Source organism: Dipodascopsis tothii (assembly GCF_038497935.1).
Source record: "Dipodascopsis tothii strain CBS 759.85 unplaced genomic scaffold V1510scaffold_2, whole genome shotgun sequence".
NCBI classification, from domain to species: Eukaryota; Fungi; Ascomycota; class Lipomycetes; order Lipomycetales; family Lipomycetaceae; genus Neoaidaea; species Neoaidaea tothii.
This window is the reverse complement of record NW_027117986.1, coordinates 584,457-610,576: the sequence shown is the minus strand read 5'-3', so window position 1 is coordinate 610,576 and position 26,120 is coordinate 584,457. Positions and strand designations below refer to the sequence as shown.

Genomic DNA, 26,120 nt, shown 5'->3' with positions numbered 1-26,120 from the left:
TAGAGCTTTGTCAGTATCTGTGGCTGGTTTTGTTTGGTGGTCCGGGATTACCGGCTAGATCTCTAGCGAGGTGCCAAATTACCGATGATTCGCATACAGCTGCTATCAATTTAAGATCTCCATAATACCCGTGTGTTTTGATCCAGTCAAACACGTTCCCACGTCTGCTCAGCCAGATCGTGCGTCGACTCTTGCAGAACTCAGAAGCCCTTGTAGCGCTCAGATCTAAAATCTGCAAGCTCCGACTGGGCGTTGTTCTACGAGACGAGAAGCCACGATATATGGTGGAACAGTCGGTATCCGGAGCTCTTTGAGCATACGTGGCCGGCGGCACCGGATCAAACTAGAAAGTTGTCAGATCACAGGCAACAGGCATTTCGAGGCTCGACCGGATTAATCGGCAGCCAAAGGTAGTGACCGCTACCATGCATTCAACCGAAGAGGAGCCCCCTCAGGCTCTTACGATCAGCACCGGCCAGCGCTTCGCATCACGTCTGGAGCTCAAAAACCAGCTAAAGAATATGGCCATCGACGGCAACTGGGAGTTCTTCTGCGTCAAATCTAATGCAAATCGGTACACAGTTAAGTGCAAGGTTCCGACATGTTCGTGGTATCTACATTCGTCTCGGCCGCGGAACGATTCGGCATTTGTGGTTTCAGTGTACAGGGACAAGCACACATGCGTGAAAGTACATCCGGGGAACTCTGCCGCGTCGTCAACGTGGATCGCAGGCAAGATCCAGAACCGCATACGCCAGATGCCGACCTGTTCGCCTTACGAGATTGTGCAGTATATGCTCACTCACCACCAAGTCGAAATATCCTACAAGCAGGCCTGGCGTGCTCGTGAGACCGTTTATCGATCTCTTGCAGGCTCCAAAACGCGTGCGGCCGAGCTGTGTGAACGTCTGGAACGTTTATGCGCGGCGCTGTGTGAAGCCAACCCGGGTAGTTCGGCATTTGTCGAAAGCTGCGTGACAGAGGTGCAAGACATAGAGTCGACAGAGAGTCAGCAAGAGCAGCCGGTCCAGGTTAGAGAACTGGAGTATCTGTTTATGTCGTACCAGGCCTCTATCAGCGGCTTTTTGGCATGCAAGCCGGTTCTGACCCTAGGAAAGCTGCTGCTAGAAAACGCGTGCATTTTCTCTGCATGCTCGCGCGATGGCGACGACCACGAGTTCATGGTGGCCGTGGCCGTTGTCCGCACAGAGTCTACTGCGTCGTGGGCTTGGTTTTTGTCTGCGATCCGGGCAGCGCTTGTTGACCAGTTCAACGAAAACAACGTCGAGCGCGTTCAGCAAGATTTCATGCTCGATACGATCGTTTTTGTGTCGGGCTTTGACCAGATCGTGTCCAATGCGATCCTACGAGTGTTTCCAAAGAACGTTCATCGGCATCAGATATGCCTGGATTTGCTCTACTCGATCATGATGAAGCGGTTCAAGCGCGAAGACATTGCGCGCACGGTCGTGGAGGCCGCCGCAAAGCCTACCCAGACCGAGTTTGATCTCGCGATGGAAGAGGTTCCAGTTGACGAGCGTGAGTACATCCTCATGTGGTGGCCGCCAAATATCTGGGCCGAGCACCGCTCGCCTGGAAAGCTCTACGGTCTGTCGCGAGTGGTTGTACCCAAATGCTTGCGCGACTGGGCTAGCGACGGTCGCGTGCATAGTCTGGACGAGGTCCCCGAGCTCCTGGAGCGTCTCCAGACCGAGTGGATCAACAGCTTCCGCGAAGGAAAGGACGCCGCACGCCAATACAGTCGGGACCGGCTGACATTGGCCAAATCGGCACGTGCCGCCCTCCGCGAAACGCTCGCTCGTCTGGACGAGGTCGACTACAGGATCGAGCCTACGAACATCGAGGCAATGGTCAAAGTGATCCCTCGCCGGACCAGCTGGAACGCCATGGCTCCGTACAAGCGCATTCCGTTCGTTTGCGACATGGCTGAGGTCATCATGGCTGACGAAATCCCCGATGCCGCGCCATCCCCTGCCCCAAGCACGCCTGCTGCCCTCTCAGAAAAGTCTCAGGACTACGTCGTCGATCTGACGCTCAACCACTGCACCTGCATGCGCTGGAACACCAGCGGCATTCCTTGTGAACACGCGGTGCGGGCCATCAAGTTCATGGCCGACAGCCTGCCTAAGTCCAATCTGGACTGCTTCGTCGACAAGGTCTTCTGGTCGACGACGTTGCGGCGGGCGTACGAAGGGAGCATCAATCCGTCGCGCCCAATGGCTTAGCCTTTGAAATATACAGTTTCTTGCGCACCACAGGGTCTACGGCGCCGGGTTAGTCGTGCGGCTGGCATAGTTTATGTGCGGCCATTAATTGATTAATGGCTCAGGCACTAGTTTTGCATGACGCCCTAAACCTGGTAGTTTACTGCGGTACCACGCGAAATAGCGCAAGCGGGCATTAGCCACAGGCTCGCGTCGCATTGTCTGTGCCACACTGTCCCACGCTGGTGGATGGCCAGCGCACGCTATACAATGGCGTCGGACGTACGGGTCGTACACGGTCACGCGTCACATGACAAAACGTCACGGCCGCGCAGACAGCATGGCAACAGCTGACAGGCGCCGGCTCGGCCCCGGCGTACAAGGTGCCAAGTCTCTACCCCATGTCTGGACAGGCGGTGGTGCGCGCGTCGTCAGCAAGTATACCCGCAGAGACTAGACCAGGCCAGCTGCATGCTGGGGACAAGCCAAGCGCTGACGTCAGGACGGCGGCCGGGTTGCCACGGCAACCGCGCGTCCGAATACCAATAGATCATCCGATAACATTTGCCCAGAACACAAGCCACAGCACCCGCTTTCAGGGCCTTGGCGTGGCACCCGCAATTCACATGCGGGCGGCTCGTTATCCTGCCAGCGGCGACGACACTGGCCTACGGGCCGACGGGCGTATGCGCCCCGTGTAGGGGCGCTCTAACTAAAGGTTGATGCCACGGCGGCAGCTATAGTGGCCCGAGAGCAAAGCCACAGCCTGACCCCAAAACCTGGGCGGTTGCAGAAACCTGCACCATTTGTGCTGCGATAGGAAATTTAGTAGCCATTTACGTAATGGTACTGCGGCACTGAGGCGGTGAACCTTCCCGCACGTGGCTGGTGCACAGTCTGGGACCACCGCCAGCGAAGATTCCTCATCGCCGCTATAAAGCCCGACAACGCTGCCCTCGGACGCTATTCTCGACGAACAGCAGACGAACGTCCAGGTCCCGAACGCACTCGCAATGGCGGTCACAACCACATCGGTCGCCGGCATCGTCGCCGGGCGCAACCCGCTCGAATACTCGGCGTCGTCGCCGTACACGGTCTTCCTGTTCCAGGCCGTGTTCATTATCCTGTTCTGCCAGATTGTCCACTACCCGCTGTCCAAGATCCGTCAGCCAAAGGTCATTGCCGAGGTCATTACGGGAATTCTGCTGGGTCCGAGTGTCATGGGACACATTCCTAAGTTCACCACGACATGCTTCTCGGCCGACTCGATCACTGGCCTGACACTGATGGCGAACGTTGGCATTATCCTGTTCCTGTTCATTGTCGGTCTCGAGGTTGACATCGGTTTTATCCGCAAGAACTTCCGTGTGGCCATCTCGGTCGGCATCATCAACATGGCCGTGCCGTTCGGTCTCGGCTGCGCAGTCGCCCGCGGTCTCTACAACGAGTACCACCCGGAGAACACGAGCGGCGAGGCTATCAAGTTCACGACGTTCATGGTGTTCATTGCCGTGGCCATGTGTATTACCGCGTTCCCGGTGCTGGCGCGTATCCTGACCGAGCTGAACCTGCTCAAGGACCGTGTGGGCACGATCGTCCTGGCGGCCGGCATCACGAACGACCTGCTCGGCTGGATCCTGCTCGCGCTCAGCGTGACGCTGGCCAACGCCGGGAACGGCGTCAACACGGTCTATATCATTCTTCTCGCGCTCGGATGGTTCCTGTTCATGACGATCCCGGTCCGCATCACGCTGCGGTACTGTCTGACGCGGTTCACGCGCGACCTCGAGCGCGGCTCGCCGTCGCAGCTGTCGATGATGTTCATCCTGGTCATGGTCTTTATCTCGGCGTTCTACACCGATATCATCGGCGTGCACCCGATTTTCGGCGCGTTTATCGTCGGCGTCATCGTTCCGCGCGACAACGGCTTCGTCGTCAGCCTGACTGAGAAGATCGAGGACCTGGTCAACGTCGTGCTCATCCCGCTGTACTTCGCCCTGGCCGGCCTCAACACGAACCTGGGCCTGCTCAACCGCGGTATCGACTGGGCGTACGTCGTCGCGATCATCGTGGTCGCGCTCGTCGGCAAGATCTCGGGCGGCTTTGCCGCAGCCAAGATGAACAAGCTGCTGTGGCGCGAGTCGCTCTCGGTCGGCGTGCTCATGTCTTGCAAGGGCATCGTCGAGATTGTCGTGCTGACGACGGGTCTCAAGGCGGGCATCATCTCGCAGCGCGTTTTCTCGATGTTCATCGTCATGGCGCTGGTCACGACTTTCCTGACCACGCCGCTCACGCTGGTCACGTATCCGGTCTCGTACCGGACCAAGGTCCAGCGTTTCTTCAACGGCGAGATCAACTGGGACGGCACGCCGACGAAGGACGCGCTCGACTCGGACGCCGGTGCGGGCGCGGTCGTTCCCGGCAGCACGACACACCTGCTGACACTCGAGAACATGGCCAAGTTCCGTCTGACGCGGCTGGTGGTCGTGCTGTACGACCTCGAGTCGGTGTCGAACATCATGTACCTGCTTCACAACCTGTCGTTTACCAACTCGGGGCGCAGCACGGACGACTTCAAGTCGCCGGTCCAGAACTACGACGTCGACATCCATGCGCTGCACATCAAGGAGTTCACCGAGCGCACGTCGCACCTGATCCAGGCGTCGACGTCGACGACGAACCTCACGTCGACCGGCAAGAAGCGCGCGGACGGCGTGGCCGAGCGTCGCCCGCAGGGCTCGCTACTGAACGTGCTCAAGGTCTTCACCGAGCTCAACCACATCCACTACTCGTCGCAGCAGTTGCTGTCGACCGAGAAGAACCGGCCGCAGACGATCTTCGACAACGTGGCCGAGCCGTCGGACTTTGTGGTGACGTCGGCCAAGGCGTCGCAGGTCATTGAGTCGCTTGCGGTAGAGAGCGCGTCGCAGGCTACGCCGTCGAGCCCCGGCTCGACGACCATGTCCGAGTTCCTGGACGGCCATCCGTCTTCGCAGGCGCTGTACCGCGGCCTCTTCGAGCAGGCGCGGTGCCACGTCGGCCTGCTGATCAAGACCGATGTGGTGTCGGCGCCGGCTCGCGGCAGCACCGAGAAGGGCTACGAGAGCGAGGACGACGAGGACGTCAAGTTCGGCTACGACTACAGCTACCTGGGCATCAACCACATCAACCTGGTGCTGGACGCGACGACGGAGATCACCAAGCACGACCTGCTGGCGCTGCATCTGCTGCTCAAGATGGCGTACAACTACACGAGCCTGACGGCGATCAACATCTTCCTGGGCTACAGCGCGGACGACGCGGCCGAGTTCAACCAGCTCGACGCGTTTGTGCAGTCGATCGGCGGCCGCAAGGTCAACGTCGTGCGGATCAGCAACCCGATGCCCGGCCGACTGGTGGACGACGTCCTGGACCGGATCCCGGAGGCCACGTTCAAGAACGGCCTGTTTGTGGTGGCCAACAACGTGGCCTCGTTCGAGGGCGCCGTGCTGGATGACAACACGCGCGAGCTGGTGGCGCAGAGCGCGATGCATGGCTTCAACGTGCTGGCAGTCCGCGCGTTTGGCAATTAGGAGTGTAGATTTAGTGTACGGACGAACGAACGATCGAATAGATAGCGTCGACTTATCGGAACGCACCGGGCGGCGGAGTAAGCAAGCGAGCAGACGCCGGCTCGGCCGGGTGACGTCGCCGCGGTGCGGCTGATCAGGGGCAGGTCACAGTCACAGCGATCCGCGGCGGTGGCGCGGAGTGCAGCGCTGCGCCACGCGCGTACGTGGCTGCGACTCTGCGCCGTGCCACCGCTGCGTGCTGTGCCACCGGCCGTGCCGGCAGGCGGCGCCGCGGCGCCGCCACGCCGCGTCGCGCGGCCTGCGTCGGGCACGGCGGCCGGTGGCTGTGCGTCCACGTGCGGCTGCGCCGTGCGCCATAGCCCGGTCGCGACCGCCTACGTCATCCAGCTCACCGCTGCACGGCCACCGCCATCTAAGCGCCCTCTGCGCGGCTCGGTCACCCCCGGCTCCGTTCTATTATAGGCACGGGCAGGCCACGTAACTCGCCAGGCGGAGCTGCGGCGCTGCACGGCGGCGCTAGCCATGTGCGGCTCGCGCGCACCAGTTCCAGGCGATTACGCAGTCCTGATGTACGCTTACGCCTGCTTCGGTTGCCCTGGCTGCCGCTCTCGGCAGCCTATACGAACAGCGGCGGCGATCCCGTGACTAGCTAGCCTCTCCTGGCTAGCCTTAACGGCTAGCCCGGCCCGCTCAGGCTATCGCGGGCTAGTCCCGGAGGTGCAGCTCGAAAAGGCCGCTGGGTGTTGAGAACCCGGGCGTACTACAACCTTCGCGAAGCCTGCGACGTCGGCTGCCAGCCCTCGGGTGCGCTCAAGGGCTGTCTGCGTATTTAACCTGGTGGGTTGCGCACTTCTTCCTTCACTCACACAATGAGCTACTACCAGCAGCAGCAGCCCCAGTACCCCCAGCAGGCCTACGGCTACCCTCAGCAGGGCTACCCTCAGCAGGGCGGCTACTACCCCCAGCAGGGCGGCTACCCGCCCCAGCAGCAGCCGATCATCATCCAGCAGCAGCCGCAGCGCAGCGACGGCGGCGGCGACTGCTGCACGGCGTTGTAAGTATAGCCGAGCGGCGGGGCCGTGGCCTGCGCGGCCACGGTCCGCGGTTCAATCCCAGCCTGATGCTAAACTGCAGTCTCGCCGGTCTCTGTTGTTGTTGCGCCATGGAGGAGTGCGCCGAGTGCTGCTGTTAAGAGCCCGCCCGCACCGCTCCGCAGACCCGGCTCTCGCGGCCCCGGCACGCATATATAGGCCAGGGGTCCGCTTGCGGCTGTCGCGGCGCTGCCGCGGCGCCGGCGGAGGTGTATTTTTAGACATTCTTCACGATCAATAACGACCTGTGTTTTTCTATTTCCTATCTGTATCACTCCTGCCGTGGCGTCGGCTGCCGCGGATCGGCCGTGGGCGTGGCCGCGCGGGCCGCCCGCCGAGACGTCGAGATGCTGCTGAGCAGCCGCCGGGCGGCCGGCGTCAGCCGGCCGCCGGGCGTGCGGCTTCGCGCGGTCGCGTCCCGGGCCGCCTGCGACCGCTGCGTGGACGCCGCACGCGCGACCAGGCGGTGGTGGAGCTGGTCGCGCCGAGGCGTGTCCTGCACGCGGAAGTGGCTTGGCGTGTCGGTAACGAACGTAAACCCGTTGACGTTGGGCGTCTCGGCGCGCGTGTCCGGCACGCTCGGCGCCGGCGCCGGCGCCAGCGCCGGGTCAAATCGAGTGCCGTCTGCGTTGATGCGCTTGGCGCGGGCGGCCATCTCCCGTTCGAGCGTGTGCCCGCCGCCGTCGACGCCGAACATGAGCGCGTTGCGGGGCTGAACCGTCCACGAGCTTGTCCGGTTCGGCCGGACGTCGTCCGCGGGTACATCTTCGCCAGCGGTCAGCAGCAGCTGCCGCCGCTCGGCCTGGTCGGCCTGCCACTCGAGGAACTTGACGGCCCGGTGGCCGGGCACGCGGTTGCCGGCCCACAGCCAGGCGTACTTTTCGCGGTTTTTCTGGTTGCGCTCGTCGAGGATCCGGTTGAACGATTCGTTGTCCTCGGACGTGTACAGCGCCTGGAACTGGTCGAGCGAGAGCCGGCCGGCGTCGACGAGGGCGCGCGCGCCGGCGTCGCCGGCGTCGGCAGAGTCGGCGGGATCGGAAAGGCGGTTGCCGGCCGGCGTGTCGACGCCGGCAAAACGATTGCCGGCTGGCGTGTCGACGCCTGCGAAGCGATTGCCGGCCGGCGTGTCGGCGCCCGCGAAGCGGTTGCCCGCGGGTGTGTCGACGCCTGCGAAACGGTTGCCCGCGGGCGTGTCCGCCGGCCGCCGGCCGGTGTCGTCGGGCCGCCGCCGGCCGTCCGTGGCCGCCCGGAACCGATCGAGCACGTCGCGCAGGCGCTGCTGCCGCTCGGCGACGCCCGCCGCGTAGTCGTCCACGTCGTCGTCCTCGTTCTGCTCCTGCAGCCTGGCCAGCTCCGGAAAGTAGTCGCGGGCGATGATCCGCGACAGGGCGTCCACGTAGACATCTTCCTCGAGCACAGTGGCCGCGCGGTGGATCCGCGGGGCCGGCGGCGGCGCTGGCGGCAGGGCCACCGTCGAGTGCTTCGGGTCGCGAATCAGCGCCTGCCGCACGTCGGCGGCCGAACCGGTCGCGAGCAGGCCGCTGCCGGTCGCAGGAAACATCAGCGGGCGACCGCTGGCGGCGTCGGTGGCCGGACCGGTGCCAGTGGCCGGGCCGGCCGGACCGACGGCTCGCGCGGATGAGTCTGTCGGCCGCGCTCCGGCGGCGTGCGACCGCTGGGGCGCCGCTGGAGCCATGATGAGAGCGAGCGGCAGAGACGGCGAGACGAGGCTATGAGCCGCACGGTGGGGGTGACGGGGTGGCGATGGTGGCGCGGTGTCACGCGAGTGCCGGTGAGCGGGCTGTGGCAACCGCGCGGAAATGTCACCCCGGACGCGCCGCTCGCCGTGCGGCTCCGATCCGGCGCGCCCGCGCCGACCCCGCGCGGCCTGCGTCGTTCCAGCGTCCGCCGGCCATGGCCGACCCCGGCCGCCCCATGCGGTCGGTCCAGCGCCGGTCGTGCCGGCGCTGCGGGTGCCGGGCGCTGCCGCCGCGCCCGTGGCGCTCTATTTACAGAAACGTGGACAAGTTGCCCGCGATCGTCCAGGCACCCAACCATCAGCCATTGGCACCTCCAGGCAAGCAACCACAGCCCGCAGGCAATGAGCAGCGGCGTCCAGCAAGGCGCAGATCCATCGTTGCTGACCACACAGAGCGCACGGCTTGACCAGGCGGATAGCAGACACAGACTGACGCGAGAGCGAATGGCACCGATGCGCGCAGACACAGACAACGGGCTGCCGCTGTACAAGGACAAGCCGTTCGCGCCGCGCAGCAGCACGCGCAAGCAGCGGCAGCTGCGGCGGACGGTGCTGTGGACGGTCGGCGCGGTGGCGGCGGTGGTGATGATCGTGCGGGCGATCGGCGGCGGCGGCTACAGCGGCCCCGGGCTCCGGGCCGGGCGCAAGAAGGCCGCGCAGGAGAGCTGGGCGGACCGGCAGGCAGCCGTCCGGCAGGCGTTCGAGGACTCGTGGCGGTCGTACGAGGAGACGGCGTGGGGCATGGACGTGTACCGGCCCGTGTCCAAGACGAGCCGGAACATGGCGCCGGAGGGCATGGGCTGGATCATCGTCGACGCGCTCGACACGATGCTGATCATGAACCTGACGGAGCCGGCGGAGCGCGCGCGCACGTGGATCGCGCAGAACCTGACGTACGACCAGGACTACGAGGTCAACACGTTCGAGACCACGATCCGGATGCTGGGCGGCCTGCTGTCGGCGCACTACCTGTCCGGGCTGGACGAGTACCTGGACAAGGCCACGGACCTGGGCAACCGGCTGCTGGGCGCGTTCGACAGCCCGACGGGGGTGCCGTACGCGAGCGTCAACCTGCGGACGGGCAAGGGCCGGCGCAGCATGGACATCGGCGGCGCCAGCAGCACGGCCGAGGCCGCGACGGTGCAGCTCGAGCTCAAGTACCTGACCAAGCTCACGGGCGAGACGCTGTTCTGGGAGAAGGCCGAGAAGGTGTTCGAGGTCCTGGACGGCAACCACGCGCCGCACGGGCTGGTGCCGATCTACGTGAGCCCGGAGACGGGCCAGTTCGCCGGCCGCACGATCCGGCTCGGCTCGCGCGGCGACTCGTACTACGAGTACGAGCTCAAGCAGTACCTCCAGACCGGCCGGCGCGAGACCGTGTACAAGGCCATGTACGACGAGAGCATGGCGGGCGTGCACAAGAAGCTGGTGCGGAAGAGCAAGCCGCGCGGGCTGACGTTCATCGCCGAGCTCGACAACGGCATCGACGGCGCCACGTCGCCCAAGATGGACCACCTCGTGTGCTTCCTGGCCGGCAACCTGGCGCTGGGCGCGACCGAGGGCGCCACGCTCGAGCTGGCGCAGCGCACGCGCTGGACGGCCCGCCAGGCCGCCGACATGGCCCTGGCCAAGGAGCTCATGCACACGTGCGTCCAGATGTACGACCAGACCGCCACCGGGCTCGCGCCCGAGATCGCGTGGTTCAACGAGGGCGACGGCGCCGAGGACATGGTCATCAAGAGCCAGGACGCGCACAACCTGCAGCGCCCCGAGACCGTCGAGTCGCTCTTTGTGCTCTGGCGCATCACGCGCGACCCGATCTACCGCGAGTGGGGCTGGCGCATCTTCCAGGCGTTCCAGAAGTACGCCCGGCTCGAGGACGGCTCGTACACGTCGCTCAACAACGTCAACGTCCTGCCGCCCGACATCCGCGACAACATGGAGTCGTTCTGGCTGGCCGAGACGCTCAAGTACCTCTACCTGCTCTTCGACGACGACACGAGCGTGCTCCCGCTGGACGCGGTCGTGTTCAACACCGAGGGCCACCCGTTCCCGCGCTTCGACATGGGCACACGGTTCAAAACGGGCTGGCAGCGCTCGGCGGCAGCATAAACCAAAGATTCTATTACTTTTCTACCGCACAGGTCCCATGTACTTGCCGCCCTACCAAAATACAAACAAAATTACAATCACATGTTGGGCATGCCGCGGTGGCTGCCGGTGCGGCGCTTCACCCCGTCCAGCGGCACGAACGCGCCGCCGCGGCGGACGTAGACGATCTCGGGCTCGTCTTCGGCGGGCTCGGTACCGTTGTCGCGCTTGACGGGCGCGCGGCGGATGATCTCGGCGCGCTCGGCACGCTCGGCGCGCTCGGCCAGCTCCGCGCGCTCGGCCAGCTCGACGTACGCCTCGGCGTCGCGCCGCAGCATCAGCACGTAGTCGTCGTCGCGCCGCACGCGCTCGTACTCCTCCTCGGCGTACTCGTCTGCCCGCCGGTAGACAGGCTCGGCCAGGGCGCGGCGCGCGTGCGCGTGCGCCGACCGGCGGTACACCGGCACGTGGGCCAGATCGGGCGAGCCACTGGGGTCAGCGAGGCCGCTGCGCACACTTACAGGCCAGCCAGGGGCGCGGTCGCCGCCATGGACGCCGCCGCAGCACAGATAGCAACCAGGGAGAACTTCATTGTTGTGTCGAGAGAGGCAGGAGCGATGGTGTTCTGGGGCCCGGGCCGCCGCCTTTATATGTCTCGGCCGCACTCGATCGGGCACGGACGCCGCAGGTGAGGCGGCATGCGCGCCGGTTCATGCTGCCGCGCACGCCCCGTGCCCCGCCGCCCGCGCGGCCGGCCTGCGGATCTGCCGGCGCGCGGCCGGCTGGCTGCGCACCGAGATTTCGCGCCTCCTGACCCCCGAGCCTTGTGCACCTTGATGCATCGTCCTCGGTCATGCGCGGCCTCTAGCGGCGTGTGACGGCTGGGCGGGCGCTCGGTTTTGGGCGGGCCTGCGCCGACGGCCTGCCTGGATAGGCGAACCCGACCGTTGGGACTCGCGGCCCTTGGGACCATTGATGTCCCGATCGGGAATTTTGTGCCTGTGGCACCTTGCGAGATCCCGACGGATTCAGGGATTCTAGCACCGCCTTACCAGATTAGCGAGCTGGTAATGACAGAAAATATGCGACTGGGCTACATCGGGTCTCAGGAGAGAGTGCAGTTGCCCGAACGGGCTGCGAATGGCAGATGGCGGGCGCCGGGGAGCGACTGCCGGGGTTGCCCGATCGGTCTAGGAATCAGATGGCAGGTGGACCTGGTCAACGGCGGGATGTGGCGCGGCGCGGGCTCGTGCGTTGGCGCAGCGTAGCGCGGCCGAAGGCGCACTAGCGCGGGCGAACGTGCGCTAGCGGTGCGACGCCACGAACGGCTGGAGCGGCGGTGCGCGAGTGGCATGAATGTCTACGGATAGCAGATGCGGCTACACCGTCGGGGCCGCGGGCGGCGCGGCGGTGCGGCGGTGCGGCGGGCACGGCGAGTCCGGTGCCGGGTCCGTGAGTCCGGTGCCGGGTCCGTGTGTCCGGCGGCTCGCCCCGCGGCGTGTCCGCGTCCGGACCGGCCACCCCGCCCGCGCGCCTGCACCGCCGCGCACCGCCCGCACGGCGCCTCCCTGGTCCCCGACCGCCCGCACCACCGCGCCCGCAGTCAGCACACTGCGCAGCAACGCACAGCAAACCGCAGCGCAGCGCCACGCAGCTCAGGGGAAAGGACCGGACGGAGTTCGTGCAGCAAGCTGCGCCGGAACGTACATTGCGTTCGGCCGAACGTCAGACCAGATCATGTATTTTCGTGCATGTACAAGTGGCGCGCATATCTAGCTCGCCGGCGCGGACGCGGCCGGCGTGTCCGCTGCAGCCGGCACGTCCACCGTGTAGAGTCCGTTGCGTCCGGCACGGGTCAGCCAACGCGCGCCCCGCAGCTCGGCGCCGAGCGAGATCGCCAGGCGCAGGCCCGTCTCGGTCTCGACCACGGCTATGCCGTTGACCACACCCGGCACCGGCACAGCCGCGACCTCCTCGAACGTCGGGCGCTCGCCGGCGACGACGCGCCACACGCGCACGCCGCCCCACGACCCGGACACAAACAGGTCCGAGTACGGCACGGCCGCGAGCGCCGTGATCCACCGCGGCTGCGGCGCCGGCGCCGGCGGCGCCGCCTCCTCGGCCGAAAACCGCGCGGGCGCGCCGGGCGCGTCCAGGCCGTGCGCAGCGTGCTGCACGTGCACGGGGCGCTTCTTGGCCAGCGTCCACAGCGCCAGCGCGCCGCTGTCGCCGCCAGTCACAAACATGTGGTGGTCGATCATGACCACGGCGTCGACGCTGCCCTCGGCGAACCCGCCGCGCGCCGGCCCGGCGCGGAACACCAGCTGGCTCTCGTCCGCGATCTTCCACATCCGCGCGGACCGGTCGCGCGCGCCGACGGTGAGGCAGCGCTCCTGCGCGAGCGCGGCAATTGCCGCAATCGAGTCCTGGTGCCCGAACAGCGTCTCCACGTACGCCAGCTGCTCCGCCGACCACACCTTGACCGTGCGGTCCGCCGACGCCGAGTACAGCGTGTGCGTGCCCCGCCGGAACACGACCGCCGTGACCGCGTCCCGGTGCTGGCTCAGCGTGCCCAGCGGCCGCAGGTCGCCGTCAAACACGCACACCTGCCGGTCGCCGCCGCCGGTCGCCACCAGCTTGCCGTCCGTCGACGCGGCCACACAGAGCGCACCACGCTTGTGCGCGCGCGCCTCGGCCACCTTGGCACCGTCCACCCACTTGGTCACCCGTCCGTCCTTGGCGACCGTGTACAGGCACCCCGGCGCGGCCGCAATGCCCGTCGCCGGCGACCGTGTCCGCCGCAGCGCCCGCCGGCCGTGCCCGTAGTCGTATCCGTCCGCCAGCTGCCGGTACGCCCGGCCCTTGGTCTCGGCGACGTCCTCGCGCAGCCGCGCGGCCAGCAGCGTCTTGTCCACGTCGTGCGCGTCAAACCCGGCCGCCGTGTCTGCCGTCAGTCCCCGCCGTCCGCAGCTACCTACCCATGCCCCCGGCCAGGTTGTCCAGGTACTGCCGGGCCAGCCGCCGCCGCCGGTCGGCCGCGGTCTCGTCGGCCTCGGCCTCGCTCTCGCTCTCGCTGATCTCCGGCGCCTCGTCCTCGGCGCCGCTCTCGCCGGAGCTGTCGGTGATCTCCTCGTCCGCAGCCGCGGCCGGCGCGCTTGCGCGCACCGTCCGCCGCCTGCGCGCTGCTGTGCCCTCCATGATGTGCGGATCGACGCAAAAATTTTCGCGACAAAATGCGCCGCCGCGCGTGCACAACCGTCAAAAATTACACGGAAATATGCAAACCGCGATGTCGTCTCGCGGCGCCGCGTCCTTCCACAGCAATCTTTCGACCACCATGGATATTCTGCTCGGCATCACGACCAAGGACGCCGTGATCGTGGTCACTTCGCGTGCGGCCGTCCGCGGCATCTCGGTGCTCAAGGCCAACGACGACAAGACGCGCGTGCTCACGCCCCGCACGCTCGCCGCCTACACCGGCGAGGCCGGCGACACAGGTACACGCTCGCCGCCGCTGCGCTGACAGCCAGTCCAGTTCACCGAGTACATCCAGGCCAACGTCCAGCTGCACAGCATGCGCAACGGCGTTGACATGTCTCCCCAGGCCGTAGGCTCGTACGTTCGCAACGAGTTGGCCACGTCGCTGCGGAGCCGGGTACGTCGGGCGCCGACGCCAGCTGACCCCAGAACCCGTACCAGGTCAATCTGCTGATCGCGGGATTTGATGCTGCCACGAACACGCCGCTGCTGTACTGGGTCGACTACCTGGCCGCGCTGGCCAGCCTGCCGTATGCGGCCCATGGCTACGCGGCCTACTACACCGTTGGTCTCATGGACAAGCTGTACCGCAAGGACCTGACCGTGGCCGAGGGCCTGGAGATCATGAGCAAGTGCGTGGCCGAGCTGCGCACCCGCCTGCCGGTTGATTTCAAGGGTGTGCAGGTAAGGTGCGGCGAGGGGGCCGGCTGACCACAGGTGAAAATCGTCGACAAGGACGGTGTGCGCGAGGTGGACTTGTGAGCGCTCCGCGGACGCGCGCTGGGGACGGCGACAGAAGGACGAGATGGATCGGCGACGGGTAGGCGATGGATTGGAGCGGATGGCTGATGGCGCGGATGGCCAGCTGCGGCGGCACGGGAACGGCCGATGGCTGCTGACGCGCCTGCTGCGCAAAGCTGTGACTGCCACCGCTGGACGCCGTCCTACTGCCGCCGGCGTGGCTGTCGCGCTGCCGTGACCGTGGACGGCCACCCGGTTGCCCACGGCTGCCGCGACCGCGTCGCCCGTCCAGCCGCCGCCAGCCCCCCACCCCCTCCTCTGCTGCCTCGTCCCGTACCCGCCGGCCCGCCCGTCCTCTGTGTCGCTGTACCGCGCATCTATGATCTCATCCAGCCTCTGGGCTGGCTCAGCAGTAATATACGCCGTAGCCGCGTGCGCTTTATTTACGCCCATCTCCCAATGTCGACTTGATAACGTCCCCCGACGTCGTCGACGGCTCTCTCCCCCACCGCCATGATTTCCGGCGCCCGGCCTCAGTCTGATAAGGAGAACGCCGGCGTCGGCGTCGGCTGCAAGCCCGTCGTGCCGGACGTCCGGCCCGCCTCGTTCCTCGACGTCGTCACCTGTGCGCCCATCCTGCCCGTGCTCTCCAAGTGCCTCAGCCGGGCCGAGCTCTGCCGGCTCCGGCTGGTCTGCGCGGCCATGAACGACGCTCTCATCGTCTCGCCCGTGTACTGGGAGTACCTCGCGGCGCTGACCATCCGCTGCAAGCAAGCTACGCTCACCTGCTCGGACGACCTGGGCCAGTGCTTTAAGTGCGACCAGCCCATCTGCCGCGTACGTTGCCTGCCGGGCCCGCTGACCTCAGAACTGCCTTCCCGGCCGCTCCGGGCCTCCGCTCACCCGCCGGTCTCGAACTATCTGCGCGGCATGCCAGCCCATGTTCATTGGCAGCCAGTGCGCGTGCTTGACCGTCCAACGTTGGATCTGCCCACCGTGCCGGTCCGTCGAGCTGCTGCAGGACCGCTTCGATGCCCGTTCGCTCAAGCCCCACTCGCTGTGCTTTATCTGCAGCCGCACCGTCGACCAGCATCAGGTATGTACGCCCGGGGGCCCGCTGACGCCAGGAATCCTTCTTCATGAGCTCGCTCACCAACTCGAAACTCTGCAGCTGGTGCTTCAAGTGGATGCCCTCTGAGTTTCTCCTCACATAGATCATAGACCCACGACCGGACTGTCGCGTTATAGACCACTGCATTCTATTCTACATTGCTGGCGGCGCACGGCGCAGCGTGGGCCGGCGCGGGTGCCGAGGCTGTCACACGGTCGCCAGAGGCCCAGCGTCTAAACGGCCGCCAGACGACCGGACGGCCAGACTGCCGGGGCGACCGCACTCCAGCCAATGCCGCACACCCTCGGCGGTCCCGCTGCGCACGACCGCTCGGCTGCCCTGCCACGCGGCTCGGCTCTGCCGGCCGATACCTCTATCGGCATGCGCCGCGCGTGGCTGACATGTGGCGCAGCGGCTCGCCTGCGGCTATATGTCCGCGGTTCCGCGGCCCCTGCTCCCTGCCGCCATCGGCCCTCTCGCTGTCGCGACTATCATCGCCTGCCCTGGACCTTGCTGCACTATCGGGCTCATCGCGATAAGCGCATCATGTAGACGGAGACTTAGCCTTTATCGGCGATCCGGTCACTGCCCAAAGCTTCATATACCCGCCCAAACCAAAACAGTCACCCAGAGGCCACCAGCCAAAATCGCCTGCCAGCCTCCGGTGGCAACTACGACGAGTGCGGCTTGTGGCGCGTTTGTCAAGCGGCGTTGTCCGCGTGTCTTTGACAGCTGACAGCCGATCCTTGTGAAACCTACCCAGGCAGCTGAGCTGCCGAACGGGTTGTAGACGGCTGCGGGAGTAGCTGGGCTTTATGCTGCGGCTATATGCTGCCCTACACGGCCGCTCGGCTGTGCTCTGACGCGGGTCCACGCTGGCGGCGCCGGAGTGCGGCTACGAGCAGCCGTGGCTGCGCATCGTCTGTGTGCTCGTTCGCGCCTCCGCGCTCGCGTTACGGACGCAGCGGCGACCCGACCCGGCACTGCGCGGCACGTGCGGCTTGCCGCCGGACCGGGTATCAGGACAGGCGCGACCCGGGTCCAAGCCCTAACCCCAGGCGCACAGGGTCTTCGAGCCGCCGGCGTCCATCCTTCTCCCGTATTCTCATCTATCCACGCAGCAATGGCAAACTTCCAGATTAATTGGTTCAGATTCCTCTTCGGCGTCTTGCTCGTCGCAATCGTCCTGTTCTTCATGGGCCCGACGGCCGAGGCGCTCGAGGCCGAGAACCCCAAGGTCACACAAAAGGTAGGTGCGCGTCCGACACGGCTGACGCCAGGTGTACTTCGATGTCGAGCAGGGCGGCGAGCCGCTTGGCCGGATCGTCATGGGCCTCTACGGAGACGTCGTGCCCAAGACCGCGGAGAACTTCCGGTAAGTGGATGGCTGGTCACGGCTGACGCCAGCGCTCTCTGCACCGGCGAGAAGGGATTTGGCTACCAGGGCTCCAAGTTCCACCGGGTCATTGACCGGTTCATGATCCAGGGCGGCGACTTCACCCGTGGCGACGGTACCGGTGGCAAGTCGAGTAAGTTCCGGTGATACTGGCGGCTGACGGCAGTCTACGGCAACAAGTTTGAGGACGAGAACTTCACTCTCAAGTACGTATGCCCGCGCGCTCCGCTGACCGCAGGCACCACAAGCCTGGTGTTCTTTCGATGGCCAACGCCGGCCGCAACACCAACGGCTCGCAGTTCTTCATCACGACCGTCATCACGTCATGGCTCAATGGCCGCCACGTGGTCTTTGGCGAGGTGCTCGAGGGCATGGACATCGTCTCCCGTATCGAGAAGTGCAAGAAGGGCCGTGGCGACAAGCCTGCCGTCGACATCGTCATTGCCCAATCGGGCGAGATCGTCGAGGAGGCCGTCGCCGCCGAGGAGGCCGCCGCTGCCGCTGACATCCCCGTCGCGCCGGCTGCCGACTCAGTGGCCGGCGACAAGGATGAGCTATGAAGGTCAAACGAGCAGCTGGTCTCTGTCTACGGGCTGCTCAACCTGGTCGATCTCACGTTCTGATTCGCAGTATAGTTTATTCAAAATTTACATACGCGACTTTTCTCGCCCCCACCAGTAAAACGTGACCGGCACATTAAACACGCGAGCACGCTTACAGAAGGCGCGCCGTGCGGAACTTGTCGCCGGCGTAGACGGCCTTGTCGCCCAGCTCCTCCTCAATGCGCAGCAGCTGGTTGAGCTTGGCAAGACGCTCGCCACGGGCGGGCGCACCGGTCTTGATCTCACCGGTCTGGAGACCGACGACGATGTCGGCGATGGTGACGTCCTCGGTCTCACCCGAACGGTGCGAAACCATGACACCCCAGCCAGCCTCGAACGAGTCCTTGGCGGCCTGGATCGACTCCGAGAGGGTACCGATCTGGTTGACCTTGAGCAGGAGCGCGTTGGCCGCCTTCTTCTCGATGGCGGTCTTGATACGCAGAGGGTTGGTGACCGTCAGGTCGTCACCGACGATCTGGATGTCGGTCGTCTTGTAGAAGAGCGACCAGGCCTCCCAGTCATCCTCAGCGAAGGGGTCCTCGATCGAGACGATCGGGTAGTCCTTGATCAGCTGAGCGTAGAGCTCGCCAAGCTGCTCGCCAGTGAGCCACTTGGTGGGGTCGGACTCAGGGTTCTTGAAGTCAAGGTCGTACTTGCCGTCCTTGTAGAACTCGGACGAGGCCACGTCCAGCGCGATCTTGACCTTGCCGGTGTAGCCGGCGGCCTCAATGGCGTCGGTGATCAGGTCAAGGGCCTCCTTGGGAGTCTGAATGTCGGGGGCAACACCACCCTCGTCACCGACGTTGCCAGCAGACTGACCGTACGACTTGACGGTCAGCTTCTTGAGGATGTGGTAGACCTCCGAGCCCTGCTGGAGAGCCTCCGAGAACGACGAAGCGCCGACAGGGGCGATCATGAACTCCTGGAAGGCAAGACGACCACCGGCGTGCGAGCCACCGTTCAGGACGTTCAGGAAGGGAACGGGGAGGACGACCGGGTTGGTCGAGCCAGCCAGCTCAGCGATGTGCGCGTAGAGCGGCACCGACTTCTGCGCAGCCGCAGCCTTGGCAACAGCGAGCGAGACACCTAGGATGGCGTTCGCGCCGAGCTTGGCCTTGTTAGGAGTGCCGTCAAGCTTGAGCATGAACTCGTCAATGGCGAGCTGGTCGGCAACGTCGATGTTGGCCGCGATCAGCGCCGGCGCAATCACGTCGTTGACGTTGGCAACAGCCTTGAGGACACCCTTGCCACCCCAAGCCTTCTCCTTGTCACGGAGCTCGAGAGCCTCGTGGATACCGGTCGACGCACCCGAGGGCACAATCGCGCGGTGGAGGCCGGTCTCGGTCGTGACATCGACCTCAACGGTGGGGTTGCCTATGCATGAGCTTCTGCCCCAATTGCCTCGGCCTATAGCCGTAGATACCTACCACGGGAGTCGTAGACGGATCTAGCGTGAATCTTAGTGATGGCCATTGCAGAAGTTGAGTATCAGAGAATGATAGGGAAGAAAGAAGAAAAAAAAAATCTAGATGCGACCAGTTTTATATGTTTTATCTCCCGGCCACGCCCCAGCGCAACCAACCGAAAATCGGCAGTGAAAGTAAAAAAGAAAATCCGCGCTGGCGTGCCTTGACCAAAATCCCGTGCGAAATGCGTAATTTAGACTGGGCTGCCACCGGCCGCGGTAGCCAGCGCGACCCATTGGTCCACAAAGTCTAACGGGGCCCTAAGACTGCGCAGACGCCCGTAAAAAGAAAGCCAGAGAACGAACTGAGGGAATTCGGAATGGCTGGCCGAGTGATTTGCTGGACAGTGCCCTTACCCGGCACCACTCGCGTCGTACCTATCCTAATGCGGCTAGTATGATCACGACGTCTAGGTACTAGGTACTACCGCCTGTACCGTCGGCCGTACCCGTCGTACCCACGCCAACTATCAGTCTCTAGGGGGGGAGGCACCACTGCGGTGACTATTCCAGCGTGCTGGCTGTACAGACAGCGCCACCCGTTCGGGCCGTCCACCTTCCTGGATGCTATAGATGTTGGGGCGTGGGGGGGCTGATCAGTTTTGCACGGCCGTCCACTGTCCGCACTCTGTGGCGCTCGGAGGCGCTCTCGCCGACGGCTTGGGCCGTCGGCCCGTCTGGCAGAGACGCTAGTAGCTGGCAGGGGTGCCAACGATATGGTAGCGTGACTGCGCCAGTTGGGGGCCACACGTGACGCCTATTGGGCCCAACAAGTCCGCCGCCGGCCCCAGCGGTGCCGCCGGACTCCTGTGAAAGGGTGGAGTCGTCTGGGGTCGGTAGTACTGTGAGCCGGGGCTCCGTAGTGTACGGAGACGACGTCATGCGGGGAACCGTTGTGCGAGGGAAGCCACCCGGCCGCGCCCGCTCCGGCCGGTGCCGACGAAAACGAAGGAGCCGCATTCCGTGCGGCTGAGCGCCGCACAGAATGCGGCACCCCGCCCGCCCGACGCTATTAGCGAGTGCACGTCCCACGGCTAGCGGCCGACGCGCATGCTTCGGCTTGCGCGTGGCTCCCGACGCGCTTCTATATGGCGCTGCTTGGCCGTATGATGTCCGGTACTCTAGCAGATGCCGTCGAGGGCCTTTCTCGTACTTGCTCGGGAGGGCGGAGGGTCTATCGGCAGAGGGATCTGCTTCCGCCCACCATCTCTGCTTGACCACCGGAAGCATGGTCGAAGATTGCGGAGCGCGGAGTCGGACGCGCATGTGGCTTGGACGAGTTTACCGGTCCATGCCGACTAGGTTGTCCGATGTTGTCCGAACCTCGAGCTATCGCAGCAGTCTCCACGGCGGTGCTATTGCGTGTATTTCTCGGACAATGGCTCCGCCGGGCCGTCTATTTTCGTCCGGCAGCCGCGGCCGTCTGGTGGGGGCTTCGGCGATCCGGCAACGACGGCTGCTCATGGCGCTTACGGCATTGTTTACAGCCGGCTCCGACCGGCGGCCGACCGGAGGCTGCATCAGGCTGCCGACTGGTAGTAACCCCTTCGACGACTACTGTTGGCCTAAATGGACATGTCGAGCTGGTGTGTTCAAACAGCCGGTCCCGCTGGACCGTCCCTAGGTAGGGAGCCCCCATCCGTAATATTGCTGGCTGTAGTTTTAGATACCCTAGAGGTCGCGGAAGTAGTTTCAGCAGCACACACCGTCGGTGGCCAGTCTCGAACCTGGCTGCCGGCACAGGACCGCTCACAGAAGCCAGACGCCCGGCGCTGTGGATGCGGCCGTCCCGCACGCGTCCAAGCGCCTTAGCCGGCAGCCGCGTCCGAGTGCGGCCGATTGTCCGGGCGCCACGCCGACGCCACGCCGTGCGACGACCGAGCCACGATAATCTGAGTCTGGGGCTAGCTGCATGTGCGGCGCAGGGACGTGCCCGGGCTCGGGCCGGCGCGCGGCTCGGCAGTCTGCCGGAGCGTTCGGGCGGCGGGCAGGCCCTGGCGGCCGGTCCATGCGCTGGTAGCCGGTGCCTGGCAGGACGCCACGTACCTGGGGTCGATCTGGTGTACCTTGGCGTACCCGCTCGTACCTCCGATCACTGACCGCTACCGTCCGGCGGGGCTGGCACGGACGTGCGGCGACACCCGGGCCCGTCCGAGACCGACCGCTAGCCGACGCGGGGTAGCCGCCGCGTGGCGTGCGGCGTACGCTCGGCGGGATGCGCCGCGTAGTGTGCGGCTCAAGGGCAAGGTGTACAGCGCCGCGAGATTGAGCCGCAAGGTGTGCGGCTGGGCGCTTGAGCCGCATGTGCTGCGGCTTGGAAAGGGCGCGCCGCACATTGTGCGGCGCATGTCACGTGCCTAACGGTTCTCGCGCGCCCGCTCGCCGCCGCTGCGCCGTGACCGGCCGGCCGGCCAACTGCAGCGTCATGAGGCCCCGATAATCCCGATGGCTGCCCTCAGAAACCGGGGCCGGTCGGAGTGTGGTGTGGCCCCGGCGTGGTCGCCGCTGCGCGGCGTGGTGCCAGCATGTTCCATAGTAAATTCTGTCGGCGATCGCACCCTCTCTCCATCTCTGGACACCATCACCGGCGTCCATATCGACATCGCACGCAGGCATCCATCGGACTATCCGCTGGATCCGGCACGAGGCTAGAGCACATAGCACACAGCGCCTGCGAGCCGCACACAGGATGTCGACGGGCGAATCGGAGCCGCTGCTCGCCAGCGAGAGCGCTCCCGTGGACAGCGAGCGCGAGCGCGCGCTGGACGGGTTCAAGCGCAAGCTGATGGAGCATCGTGAGTGGGACGCCAAGCTCAAGGACCTGCGGATGAGCATCAAAGGACTGCAGAAGGACTATGAGCGGACGGAAGACGTGAGTGGGCGCGCGCGCGCAGGACTGACGGCAGGACATCAAGGCGCTACAGAGTGTCGGCCAAATCATCGGCGAGGTGCTGAAACAGCTGGATGACGAGCGATGTAAGTGGGGCGCGCGACCGGGCTGACGATAGTCATCGTCAAGGCGTCGTCCGGGCCGCGGTACGTGGTCGGCTGTCGCAGCAAGGTCGACAAGGAGAAGCTCAAGCAGGGCGTGCGCGTGGCGCTGGACATGACCACGCTCACGATCATGCGCATGCTGCCGCGCGAGGTGGACCCGCTCGTGTACAACATGACGACGTTCAAGCCTGGTGACCTGTCGTTCGCGGGCATTGGTGGCCTGAACGAGCAGATCCGCGAGATCCGCGAGGTCATCGAGCTGCCGCTGAAGAACCCAGAGCTGTTTCTGCGCGTGGGCATCAAGCCGCCGAAGGGTGTACTACTCTATGGTCCGCCAGGCACAGGCAAGACGCTGCTGGCCAAAGCTGTCGCGGCCACGCTCGGCTGTAACTTCATCTTCTCGCCGGCGTCGGCCATCGTCGACAAGTACATTGGCGAGTCCGCGCGGCTTATCCGCGAGATGTTTGGATACGCGCGTGAGCACGAGCCGTGCATCATCTTCATGGACGAGATCGACGCCATCGGCGGCCGTCGCTTCAGCGAGGGCACGTCTGCCGACCGCGAGATCCAGCGCACGCTCATGGAGCTCCTCAACCAGATGGACGGCTTTGACCAGCTCGGCAAGACCAAAGTCATCATGGCCACCAACCGGCCGGACACCCTGGACCCGGCCTTGCTCCGTGCCGGCCGTCTCGACCGCAAGATCGAGATCCCGCTGCCGAACGAGGTCGGTCGGCTCGAAGTCTTCAAGATCCACGCGTCGAGCGTCCAGAAGCAGGGCACTATCGACTACGAGGCTCTTGTGAAGATGTCCGACGGCTTCAACGGCGCTGACATCCGCAACGTCATCACCGAGTCCGGCTTTTTTGCCATCCGCGACGACCGCGACTATATTGTCCAGAACGACCTCATGAAGGCCGTGCGCAAGGTCGCCGAGGCCAAGAAGCTGGAGGGCAAGCTCGACTACGAGAAGTTGTGATCTAGCAGAATCCACTACTGTTCCATATCTACCACTCGGGCGTCAGTGATGGCGGCCCACGATGGTGCGACAAAGACCGTGCGACCGCGCGAGACGGCGTGAGCACGATAGGCCTCGATGGGTTCGACTGCGATGCCAAGCGCCCGCACGCGGGCAGGAAAGCCCTTGCCGCTGTCGAAGATGATCCCAGTGTCGGCTGTCAGCAGCGCTCCGAGATCGGTCCCGCTGTCACCGATGTAGACCACACGGCTGTCCTCCCGTGCACGGTCGACAACCGCCACCTTGTCGGGGCTCGCCCGCATTGTGCCGGTGATGGTGCCGGTGGTGGTACCGTCGGCGTCGAGCTCGAAGTCGTTGGCGGCGATCTCGCTCGATCCTCGGCTGGCCAGCACCCGCCGGATCACACTGGCGCACCAGTTGACGCTGCAGATAGCGACCGAGGCCTTCGTCTGCACGTCTGCGTAGAATTCCCACCAGCCAGGCCGCACGAGCGCGTCCACAGCGGCTGCAGCCGAGTCTAGATCGACCGGGGTCAGTCCGGCAAACACGCCACCAGCGCTCACGCGGGCCACAGACGCGTCTTCGACCGGCCGCATTGCCACCGCAAACTCAGCCTCGTCCTCTGCTGTCTTCCGCGGCGGCAGCGACGCCGCTTTGGTCGAGTAATCCGCCAGATACGTGTCCACAAAGTGCTTCCAGGGCTCTACCGCGCGGCCGGCCCGGGCGTGAGCGCCATAGGCCGCGTCTGCAAGCACCTCGAGCGTATCACGCGCGGTCACGGTCTCATCCCAGTCGACCAAGACGTGGACCGGCCGGCGCGGGAACGTTGGCGATCGTGGTGTCAGCGTCGGCCCCGTATGCGCCGTCCTGGGCGCGCCCATTGCCGTCTCTGTCGTCGTCAACGTGCAGATCGCGGCCACACCTCGCCTCAGAAACCCTGGAGCCTTTCGCCGCAGCACGCTGTCCACAGTCGCGTTGTCAGGCCTGCTTGAAATCCGGCCCGGGGTGGTTTGGTGTGGTGTCGAGCGTCATTGTTTGTCGTCTCCGACACCATCCGACCCACCCCATCGCACACGACCGACCCTCGACCAAAACTCGACCGAACGACCGGACGATCGAACGAATACACCATGCCTACGCCGCGCGAATATCTCCGGCGCTATTCGGAAATCTACACGGTGTTCCTGCCGCTCTGCGCAGTGTTTGGCATAGTTTATGCTGTGCTCTCGTCGTTGAACGGCTCGTCGCCGGTGACGGCGCCCATCGGCCCCGACGACGTTATCGGTCTGCACCGGCAGCTGATTGAGATTCCGTCTGTGACGGGCAATGGTACGTCCGAGGACCGGCGCGGCTGACAGCAGAATATGGCGTGGCCCAGTTCCTGCAGACGTACCTGACCGCGCGCGGATACACGGTCGAGCTCCAGCCGGTGTCGGAGGAGCCGCCGCGAGCGAACGTCTTTGCGTACCAGGGCAACGAGCGGTCGACGCGGGTGCTGCTGACGTCGCACATCGACACAGTACCGCCGTACATCCCGCACTCGGTCCACGACGGCTACATCTGGGGCCGCGGCAGCGTGGACGCCAAGGCGTCCGTGGCCGCACAGATCACGGCGCTGCAAGAGATGACGGCGGCCAAGAACGTGTCGGTGGGCGACGTGGCGCTGTTGTTTGTGGTCGGCGAGGAAACCGACGGCATTGGTATGACGACGGCGTCGGCCAAGCTCGGCCTGACCTGGGAGACGGTCATCTTTGGCGAGCCTACGGAGGGCAAGCTGGCCGTCGGCCACAAGGGCCTGCTGCTGGCCGACATGTACGCGACCGGCAAGGCGAGCCACTCGGGCTACCCCGAGCTGGGCATCGATGCCAACTACTTCCTGGTCGAGGCTGCGTACGGCCTCGGCAAGCTAGCCCTACCTGCGTCGCCGCTGCTCGGAAACACGACGCTGAACGTGGGCACGCTGGACGGCGGTGTGGCTGGTAAGTGGACAGACGGACGCGCTGACGACAGCGAACGTGGTTTCGGCCAAGGCCTCGGCCGGTATTGCGGTCCGTGTTGCCGCCGACATGCCTGCGGTCGTCGAGAAGATGCAGGCCGTGGTGGATGCGGTCGACAACGTCGAGCTCGACATCACGCTGACCTACGACCCGGTCATCCTGGACTACGACGTGCCGGGCTTCGACACCATTGCATGCTCGTACGGTACCGACGTGCCCCACCTGGCGGGCAAGCACAAGAAGTACCTGTATGGCCCGGGCAGCATTCTGTACGCGCATGCGGACAACGAGCGCCTGTCGGAGGACGACCTGTACGACAGCGTGGCCGGCTACCTGCGCCTGCTGGCGCACGCGCTGGCGTAGATAGATCAATGGACGCTTGGACAATGGAGATCATGTAGGGTCAGGTCGTCGACGGGCCGGGTCGACGAGCCGGGTCGACGACGAGTACGGGTCGTGGCGGCCCGCGGCGGAGCACGCCGGCCCGGCCAGCGCACGGCTGCAGCGTGGGCCCGACGCGGTATCAGAATGCCGTGCGCCGGTTGCAAGCGGGACTCGAGGCCCCACGCGGCCGCGGAGGGTATTACTGTGGCCCGCCAGTTGCCGCAGACCAACATCCGGCTGACTGTGCTGGCTGCGTTCGCAGGGAGAGCCAGGACCCGCCCACCGGCGGACCCGGCTCCGACGTGGCCCAGCCGCACCGGGTACGATCAACGCCATAAACCAGGCGGCTGGTTCACAGGTACCAGGTACCTGCGTCTGTCGCCCCATCAGTACACGGCCGTACTGAGCGGCATTTTGCGCGTGGCTTAAGCCCGCCGCGGCAATACGCCACACCA

At 65.2% G+C, this 26,120-nt stretch overlaps 13 protein-coding genes across 13 annotated transcripts; 7 read left to right on the top strand and 6 right to left on the bottom strand.

Annotated features, from left to right (window-relative positions):
* The first annotated feature begins 3,100 nt into the window (after positions 1–3,100).
* Positions 3,101–5,941, top strand: V1510DRAFT_410457 (K(+)/H(+) antiporter). The gene has a single exon (XM_066932724.1). It carries the CDS (start codon positions 3,239–3,241, stop codon positions 5,795–5,797), a length of 2,559 nt encoding a protein of 852 aa, XP_066791598.1. The 5' UTR covers positions 3,101–3,238; the 3' UTR covers positions 5,798–5,941.
* Positions 5,942–7,159: 1,218 nt separating this feature from the next.
* V1510DRAFT_400889 (nuclear protein es2) lies at positions 7,160–8,449 on the bottom strand (the record flags this gene model as incomplete). The annotated part of the gene is made up of 1 exon (XM_066931993.1): positions 7,160–8,449. One exon carries the CDS (start codon positions 8,447–8,449, stop codon positions 7,160–7,162), a length of 1,290 nt encoding a protein of 429 aa, XP_066791597.1.
* Positions 8,450–8,874: 425 nt separating this feature from the next.
* V1510DRAFT_410451 (glycoside hydrolase) lies at positions 8,875–10,961 on the top strand. Its single transcript, XM_066932723.1, has 2 exons — positions 8,875–8,965; positions 9,041–10,961. Exon 2 carries the CDS (start codon positions 9,092–9,094, stop codon positions 10,757–10,759), a length of 1,668 nt encoding a protein of 555 aa, XP_066791596.1. The 5' UTR covers positions 8,875–8,965; positions 9,041–9,091; the 3' UTR covers positions 10,760–10,961.
* Positions 10,701–11,474, bottom strand: V1510DRAFT_410450 (uncharacterized protein). The gene is made up of 2 exons (XM_066932722.1): positions 11,260–11,474; positions 10,701–11,227 (listed from the first exon to the last, which is right to left on the bottom strand). Exons 1-2 carry the CDS (start codon positions 11,328–11,330, stop codon positions 10,837–10,839), a joined length of 462 nt encoding a protein of 153 aa, XP_066791595.1. The 5' UTR covers positions 11,331–11,474; the 3' UTR covers positions 10,701–10,836.
* Positions 11,475–12,393: 919 nt separating this feature from the next.
* V1510DRAFT_410448 (WD40-repeat-containing domain protein) lies at positions 12,394–13,974 on the bottom strand. Its single transcript, XM_066932721.1, has 2 exons — positions 13,717–13,974; positions 12,394–13,682 (listed from the first exon to the last, which is right to left on the bottom strand). Exons 1-2 carry the CDS (start codon positions 13,934–13,936, stop codon positions 12,511–12,513), a joined length of 1,392 nt encoding a protein of 463 aa, XP_066791594.1. The 5' UTR covers positions 13,937–13,974; the 3' UTR covers positions 12,394–12,510.
* Positions 13,973–15,191, top strand: V1510DRAFT_410446 (proteasome subunit). Its single transcript, XM_066932720.1, has 4 exons — positions 13,973–14,235; positions 14,269–14,393; positions 14,426–14,680; positions 14,714–15,191. The coding sequence occupies exons 1-4, from the start codon at positions 14,016–14,018 to the stop codon at positions 14,756–14,758; spliced, it is 645 nt and encodes a 214-aa protein (XP_066791593.1). The 5' UTR covers positions 13,973–14,015; the 3' UTR covers positions 14,759–15,191.
* V1510DRAFT_410445 (uncharacterized protein) lies at positions 15,192–16,004 on the top strand. The gene is made up of 3 exons (XM_066932719.1): positions 15,192–15,574; positions 15,606–15,833; positions 15,865–16,004. The coding sequence occupies exons 1-3, from the start codon at positions 15,251–15,253 to the stop codon at positions 15,949–15,951; spliced, it is 639 nt and encodes a 212-aa protein (XP_066791592.1). The 5' UTR covers positions 15,192–15,250; the 3' UTR covers positions 15,952–16,004.
* Positions 16,005–16,949: 945 nt separating this feature from the next.
* V1510DRAFT_443852 (Peptidyl-prolyl cis-trans isomerase B) lies at positions 16,950–17,921 on the top strand. The gene is made up of 5 exons (XM_066935670.1): positions 16,950–17,097; positions 17,129–17,223; positions 17,256–17,377; positions 17,411–17,450; positions 17,483–17,921. The coding sequence occupies exons 1-5, from the start codon at positions 16,972–16,974 to the stop codon at positions 17,802–17,804; spliced, it is 705 nt and encodes a 234-aa protein (XP_066791591.1). The 5' UTR covers positions 16,950–16,971; the 3' UTR covers positions 17,805–17,921.
* V1510DRAFT_410436 (Enolase, C-terminal TIM barrel domain-containing protein) lies at positions 17,862–19,319 on the bottom strand (the record flags this gene model as incomplete). Its single annotated transcript, XM_066932718.1, has 2 exons — positions 17,862–19,220; positions 19,274–19,319. 2 exons carry the CDS (start codon positions 19,317–19,319, stop codon positions 17,959–17,961), a joined length of 1,308 nt encoding a protein of 435 aa, XP_066791590.1. The 3' UTR covers positions 17,862–17,958.
* A 116-nt stretch (positions 19,320–19,435) lies between these two features.
* Positions 19,436–21,027, bottom strand: V1510DRAFT_410435 (uncharacterized protein). The gene has a single exon (XM_066932717.1). It carries the CDS (start codon positions 20,575–20,577, stop codon positions 19,879–19,881), a length of 699 nt encoding a protein of 232 aa, XP_066791589.1. The 5' UTR covers positions 20,578–21,027; the 3' UTR covers positions 19,436–19,878.
* An 852-nt stretch (positions 21,028–21,879) lies between these two features.
* Positions 21,880–23,315, top strand: V1510DRAFT_410431 (P-loop containing nucleoside triphosphate hydrolase protein). The gene is made up of 3 exons (XM_066932716.1): positions 21,880–22,183; positions 22,218–22,287; positions 22,320–23,315. The coding sequence occupies exons 1-3, from the start codon at positions 22,001–22,003 to the stop codon at positions 23,282–23,284; spliced, it is 1,218 nt and encodes a 405-aa protein (XP_066791588.1). The 5' UTR covers positions 21,880–22,000; the 3' UTR covers positions 23,285–23,315.
* V1510DRAFT_410429 (HAD-like domain-containing protein) lies at positions 23,258–24,393 on the bottom strand. The gene has a single exon (XM_066932715.1). It carries the CDS (start codon positions 24,163–24,165, stop codon positions 23,299–23,301), a length of 867 nt encoding a protein of 288 aa, XP_066791587.1. The 5' UTR covers positions 24,166–24,393; the 3' UTR covers positions 23,258–23,298.
* On the top strand, positions 23,922–25,672 carry V1510DRAFT_410427 (uncharacterized protein). Its single transcript, XM_066932714.1, has 3 exons — positions 23,922–24,613; positions 24,646–25,263; positions 25,295–25,672. The coding sequence occupies exons 1-3, from the start codon at positions 24,415–24,417 to the stop codon at positions 25,642–25,644; spliced, it is 1,167 nt and encodes a 388-aa protein (XP_066791586.1). The 5' UTR covers positions 23,922–24,414; the 3' UTR covers positions 25,645–25,672.
* The last annotated feature ends 448 nt before the right edge of the window (positions 25,673–26,120 follow it).

Bases quoted from the DNA above. Each gene is read 5' to 3' on its own strand.
- V1510DRAFT_410457 (XM_066932724.1), top strand. From the start codon at position 3,239: ATGGCGGTCACAACCACATCGGTCGCCGGCATCGTCGCCGGGCGCAAC.
- V1510DRAFT_410451 (XM_066932723.1), top strand. From the start codon at position 9,092: ATGGCACCGATGCGCGCAGACACAGACAACGGGCTGCCGCTGTACAAG.
- V1510DRAFT_410450 (XM_066932722.1), bottom strand. From the start codon at position 11,330: ATGAAGTTCTCCCTGGTTGCTATCTGTGCTGCGGCGGCGTCCATGGCG. The intron at 11,228-11,259 runs GTAAGTGTGCGC...CGCTGACCCCAG, and splicing joins ACCGCGCCCCTGGCTGGCCT to TGGCTCGCCCGATCTGGCCC.
- V1510DRAFT_410448 (XM_066932721.1), bottom strand. From the start codon at position 13,936: ATGGAGGGCACAGCAGCGCGCAGGCGGCGGACGGTGCGCGCAAGCGCG. The intron at 13,683-13,716 runs GTAGGTAGCTGC...GACTGACGGCAG, and splicing joins CAACCTGGCCGGGGGCATGG to ACACGGCGGCCGGGTTTGAC.
- V1510DRAFT_410446 (XM_066932720.1), top strand. From the start codon at position 14,016: ATGCAAACCGCGATGTCGTCTCGCGGCGCCGCGTCCTTCCACAGCAAT. The intron at 14,236-14,268 runs GTACACGCTCGC...GCTGACAGCCAG, and splicing joins CGGCGAGGCCGGCGACACAG to TCCAGTTCACCGAGTACATC. The intron at 14,394-14,425 runs GTACGTCGGGCG...AGCTGACCCCAG, and splicing joins CCACGTCGCTGCGGAGCCGG to AACCCGTACCAGGTCAATCT.
- V1510DRAFT_410445 (XM_066932719.1), top strand. From the start codon at position 15,251: ATGATTTCCGGCGCCCGGCCTCAGTCTGATAAGGAGAACGCCGGCGTC. The intron at 15,575-15,605 runs GTACGTTGCCTG...CGCTGACCTCAG, and splicing joins GCGACCAGCCCATCTGCCGC to AACTGCCTTCCCGGCCGCTC. The intron at 15,834-15,864 runs GTATGTACGCCC...CGCTGACGCCAG, and splicing joins GCACCGTCGACCAGCATCAG to GAATCCTTCTTCATGAGCTC.
- V1510DRAFT_443852 (XM_066935670.1), top strand. From the start codon at position 16,972: ATGGCAAACTTCCAGATTAATTGGTTCAGATTCCTCTTCGGCGTCTTG. The intron at 17,378-17,410 runs GTAAGTTCCGGT...GGCTGACGGCAG, and splicing joins CGGTACCGGTGGCAAGTCGA to TCTACGGCAACAAGTTTGAG. The intron at 17,451-17,482 runs GTACGTATGCCC...CGCTGACCGCAG, and splicing joins GACGAGAACTTCACTCTCAA to GCACCACAAGCCTGGTGTTC.
- V1510DRAFT_410435 (XM_066932717.1), bottom strand. From the start codon at position 20,577: ATGCGCGTCCGACTCCGCGCTCCGCAATCTTCGACCATGCTTCCGGTG.
- V1510DRAFT_410431 (XM_066932716.1), top strand. From the start codon at position 22,001: ATGTCGACGGGCGAATCGGAGCCGCTGCTCGCCAGCGAGAGCGCTCCC. The intron at 22,184-22,217 runs GTGAGTGGGCGC...GACTGACGGCAG, and splicing joins ACTATGAGCGGACGGAAGAC to GACATCAAGGCGCTACAGAG. The intron at 22,288-22,319 runs GTAAGTGGGGCG...GGCTGACGATAG, and splicing joins ACAGCTGGATGACGAGCGAT to TCATCGTCAAGGCGTCGTCC.
- V1510DRAFT_410429 (XM_066932715.1), bottom strand. From the start codon at position 24,165: ATGGGCGCGCCCAGGACGGCGCATACGGGGCCGACGCTGACACCACGA.
- V1510DRAFT_410427 (XM_066932714.1), top strand. From the start codon at position 24,415: ATGCCTACGCCGCGCGAATATCTCCGGCGCTATTCGGAAATCTACACG. The intron at 24,614-24,645 runs GTACGTCCGAGG...GGCTGACAGCAG, and splicing joins TCCGTCTGTGACGGGCAATG to AATATGGCGTGGCCCAGTTC. The intron at 25,264-25,294 runs GTAAGTGGACAG...CGCTGACGACAG, and splicing joins GCTGGACGGCGGTGTGGCTG to CGAACGTGGTTTCGGCCAAG.